The sequence below is a fragment of the Frankliniella occidentalis genome, unplaced genomic scaffold (assembly GCF_000697945.3).
Source record: "Frankliniella occidentalis isolate FOCC.00 unplaced genomic scaffold, Focc_3.1 Scaffold3253, whole genome shotgun sequence".
Taxonomy (NCBI): Eukaryota; Metazoa; Arthropoda; class Insecta; order Thysanoptera; family Thripidae; genus Frankliniella; species Frankliniella occidentalis.
In genome coordinates, this window is record NW_026270317.1 from 1 (window position 1) to 4936 (window position 4936).

The following is a 4936-nucleotide window of genomic DNA, read 5'->3' on the forward strand; positions in this document are numbered from 1 at the left end:
TTTTTTCTGGTTTTCCCTTGATTTTATCTTGATTTTCCTCAGAATTTGCCACTTTTACTGTCTCTTTTCTGATTTTTTTGGAGGGTGTCTACTGATCTCGGCCCCGCCACGCAGTGCTATGTATACGCACCTCGGCGATGAGCCGCTGCAGCTCCGAGTTCTCCTGTACAATCTTGCGGTACTTCTCCTCGTCCTCCTTCGAGCCGACGTCCGGGTTGTACTTGGACTCGGCGTGGTCGCTGGGGTGCCGGATGACCTCGATCACCTGAGCAGGAGGGCGAAGAGGTCCCAGAAAGGGGAATGTGGAAATTGTAAAATAAGTTGTAAATGAAAATAGCTGGTAAATTAAAATTTATGCAAAAACATGTTGATTCAGTGTTGGATATTTTGAATGTTCTGCTTACCTTTGGAACGAATATGAGCGCCATCGAGAGGAAACAGCAGAAGATGACGGCAAGGGCGACGAAGGCGAACACGGCGTCCTGCTGGGAGGCGATGACCAGGGTGACGGGGGCCGTGATGAGGCACAGCACCACCACGTTGTAGATGGACATGCCCACGTAGCGAGAGTCGTTGATCTGCTTCACCTTGATGGAGCGGGTCTCGTAGGCGAGGAAGAGGCCGAACACCAGCACCACGCCCTTGTAGCCGTAGATGACGCCCAGCCACACCGTGTGCTTCTCGCTCTCGCAGTGCTCCAGCTCGGGCCGGATCTTGACGTCGTCGTCCGTGTTGGTGGGCTCCTCGAGCGGGAAGGTCTCGATGCGGCGCTGCAGCGGGTCGTACAGCTGCCAGGTCATGAGCAGCACCAGGTCGATGAGAAGCAGCCCCGTGACCATCGTGTACAGCTTCCACGGCTCGATCTTCTGCAACGAAACAACAGGAACATGGCATAAGTCTTTCATCATTTCGAGGTAGGTGAGTCCCGAGACACCCGAGTAAAGGACTAACCCCTGTCAAACTGACACTTAATCTAAATTTATGTAAAGGCATGCGCTAAAATGTTTGATACGTGATGACCCACCTTGGTGTCGGGCTTGTTGTGGGTGGTGAGCCTGTGGACGCGCCACACCTTGCTGAACATGGCGCCGTAGGCGAGGGTGAAGCCGATGGAGAGGAGCCAGACGCGCGCCTGGCAGACGAGCGGGTACACGCCGGGCGAGACGAACTGGCCGTCCAGCCCGAGCAGGAACACGCTCCACAGGCAGGTGATGACGCCCACCAGCATGATGGTGTTGCAGACCGGGTGCGAGGACTGGATGACGCGCCGGTGGCGGTGCCAGATGTTGAAGATGATGAGCCCGATGGCGCCCACGATGCCCAGGCTGGAGACGCTCCACATGCACATGAAGAGCGGCAGGGACAAGGTGCGCAGCACCCGCCGCACGATGGTGCGGTCCTGCGGCACCTTGCCTCCTGTGGGCAGGGCAATAACGGGTTCTGCGTGATTCTGGTATCCAGTCGAGGGGTATTTCACTATTCAGGCATTTACACATTTTTCTGACTTTTCTTGAATTTCCCTAATTTGGCTTTGTGTGATTTTCCGACTATCCTGATTTTCCTTATTTTTAAATTGATTTCATCTTGATTTCTCCGGATTTTTTGAAGCTTTCCCTTGATTTCTTTTGAGTGAAGTACCCCTCTTACTTAGTGCTACCACGCCACTCACCTATCCAACGCTCTCGGTTCATCCAGGTGAGGTTGTCGGCCTGCGTGTCGTAGTAGCCCAGCTTGACGTAGGTGCCGTTTATGACCTGTTCGATCTGGGTGAGCGCGATACGGTCGCCCTGCGAGCTGAAGGCCACGATGCCCGATACCCCCAGGAACTGCGTCGAGTTCATGGCACTGTAGATCTCGTCTGCGATCTCCTTGTTGTTGTACGTGAAGTTCTTGAGGGTTTTCCCGTGCTTCAGCAACTTGCTCATGGTCTTGTTGAAGGCTGTCGGATGAGGCAGAGCGGCCGGTCAAATCGGTGAGACACACACTCCCCCGCGTCTTTCCCTCCAAGTGATTTAATAGGGCCGTTCTCAGTTAAATTCAAAGGGTGTCGGTAGAGGACTCACCGAGCGCGACGGACCAGACGGCGTCGTAGGCGAGCGGGGCCTCCTGGTAACCCTCTGGATAGCGCTTGTGCTTGATGTCGTACTTCTCGCTCAGGGCGTCATTGAGCCGGAGACGGAAGTCCTCCGATGTCTGCGAACATAGAGACGGGGTAGTTGTGATTGTGCTTTAGAGCATCTAAATGACATCAACGAAGGTGTCAAACGGTGTCAAGCTCCTCACCATGCCGGAGATGGTGGCCTCCTTGTTCTGGTTCCACATGAGCGCCTCGGTGGTGAGATGGCCCTCGGCCGCCATGCGCATCTGCTCCACGGTGCAGTCGATGGACTCCTTTTCCAGGTTCTGCTCGAACCAATTGTCTTCGTACCAGCCTAAAAGGAATTGCGAGGCGTCTCCATATAAACGATTCCGACTTTGTTTTCTTTCTCACGAATCAGCCAAACCATTTCAAGGACTTAGGACTTACCTATGAAGAACCAGACGTATTGCTTGCCGTAGAGACCCTGCTTGTAGACCTCGCAGAGGACGCGGCGCGCCGCCACCACGTAGAAGAGCCCCACGATGATCCTGGCGTCCTGGCGGCGCAGGTTGCGCACCGCGTCGGCCGGCTCGCTGAGGAAGCTCTGGCGCGTGACGATCTCGATGTTGGCCAGCTTGCAGCGCGTCTCCAGGTCCTCCACCGTCGAGATGAACACCTCCTCGGCCTGCTGCAGGATGGCGACGCGCGACCAGCCGAACTTCTCCATGAGCTTGATGCGCGTCGGGTTGTGCACCGTGGCCGAGGGGTGCGTTCGGAACAGCGTCGGGAAGCGGTTGCGGTCCGACAGCGCGGGCGAGCTGGCCCCGTAGCAGAGCTGGCAACACACACCTCTGTTAAATCACGAGCTTCGACACGCCCCCTGCGATGACCTTTGTAAGTTTGGCTCACCACAACTAGGTTCCACATCTTGGCCGCCTCCGCCACGGTGGTGCAGACCGTGGAGCAGCCCGCCAGCAACATCAGCTTCTGGGGCATGTTGTAGACCAGGTTGTACATGACGGAGGCACCCAGGCCCGGCTCGCACTGAAACCAAATACACGAGTTAGCCACTACCGCACTTATTGTTCTATTGACATTTTTATTTTTTTAAAAGAGAATTGAAAACGCCACAACCGACAACGACTTACCTCGCTGTCATTCCAGTGAAGCTTAAGCTTAAATCCTGGCAAGAGGTCACGCCGGTTGTTGACGTCCTCGAGGGCGAGGTTGGCAGCGGGCTCACACGCCTGGCGACAAGCAACACCGTGAGTGAAATGTACTCTTCATTCGCTATTTAAAGTGCAGATAACTCGTCTCACCTGACCCCCCTGCCAACCACCTTCGCCCCCGATGGGGAAGATCCCCCCGATGTGCAGCACGTTGTCGTCATCCTGGTCGGCCAGCGCCGCCGGCCCCGCCCCCAAGATCAGCAGCAGCAGCAACAGGGGCAGCGGCGGCAGCGGCGCCGGCGCCCAGCGCTGTTGGCGAAGAAGAGCAAAACTGAGCAACGGCCGACTGAGAGCGCCTGCAGCGTAGGCAGGCCTGTCGAGCACGCGTGCGCTGCTCCCGAGGATTGCCTACCGCCCGGGCGCCATGACCGGCCGGGAGAGCGCCTGTCGAGCACGCGTGCGCCGCTCCCTGAGGATTGCCTACCGCCCGGGCGCCATGACCGGCCGGGAGAGCGCCTGCAGCGTAGGCAGGCCTGTCGAGCACGCGTGCGCTGCTCCCCGAGGATTGCCTACCGCCCGGGCGCCATGTCCGGCCGGGAGAGCGCCTGCGGCGTAGGCGGGCCTGTCGAGCACGCGTGCGCCGCTCGCCAGGAATTGCCTACCTTCCAGGTGTCACCGTCGTGCCCTACCCGGAGCATGGCGGCCATCTTGTCTCACTCCGCTGCGCCCTCCTCTGCGACGCAAGCAGCGGCGTGTGCCGACGTCCCGTGTCGCGCCACCGTGTCACCGACCACGCGAGAAGTACGCCGCAAGGACACGCACATGTTCGCCATCGCCCACCCCGCCAGCCCCCCTAAACCTCTACGTGCACGGGGGTGCTTCCTACAGTTTCACTTCAGTTCTCGTTAGTCTAAGGGGCTACCGCTCGGCGGCGCTGGTGGAGGGCCACCGCGGGGGTGTGGTCCGGGCGGGATGCTGCGACCCCTGCTCTCTCGCCCGGCCGGCGCGGCTCACCACGGCACGGCCCCCGCGAGGTTAGGCCCCCGCGAGGTCACGGCGCCAGGGGGCGCGGTGGGCGGGCGGCGCGTATCGATCAGGCCACCTCCTCCTCCCCCCCTCCCCCCCATTCCGCCGTCCTCCCTCTGGAAAAGAACCCCTACTCTCCCGAGGTGTTCATGGGGCTGGTACTCACCCGATGACTGGCCGCACCCCGGCCGCCCCCGCCGGCCTCTCCGCAGAAGATCGCCACCATCAGAACGGCCTTTGCCTCCTCGGACACCGCGGCCTCGGCCCGCGCCACGGCGGCCTCATCGTCGTCCTGTCGCCCGCACTCGGGCCGACGCGACCGCCTCGCCCCTCGGACCGCGCTCGACTCAGCCTCGGCACCGTGCGGCTCACCGTGCGGCGGGGGCCTCGCCCCCGGCCCCACCCCCTTCCCTCCCCCTGGAGCACTGGAGCGCCCCCTCCCCGGGACGTCAAAATTATAACCCAAGGCATAATTCGACCTGGGTCAGTTCGCACGAATGTATGATGCAGAACATGGCGTTAATGTCCCTCATCAAGTTGGATGATGAGCCAATCACCCAAACCGTAGAATACTGCCAACTAACCAATCGCTGATTCACTCATTATCTTTTCAACTAGCTCTAGAGAGAAAACGAGTCCCCAAAACTCGCGTTCCCCCCCC

General features: G+C 59.4%; 1 protein-coding gene across 3 annotated transcripts; it reads right to left on the bottom strand.

The window, feature by feature from the left end:
- Positions 1–130: 130 nt before the first annotated feature.
- Positions 131–4622, bottom strand: LOC113215172 (gamma-aminobutyric acid type B receptor subunit 1; the record flags this gene model as incomplete). Of its 3 annotated transcripts, none has more annotated exon segments than XM_052276508.1 (11): positions 131–265; positions 405–866; positions 1025–1416; positions 1670–1939; positions 2064–2193; positions 2284–2432; positions 2528–2915; positions 2990–3124; positions 3229–3327; positions 3400–3558; positions 4442–4622. In XM_052276508.1, coding segments are annotated over 11 exon segments (2379 nt in total), but the record flags the coding sequence as incomplete, so codon positions are not given.
- Between the last annotated feature and the right edge of the window lie 314 nt (positions 4623–4936).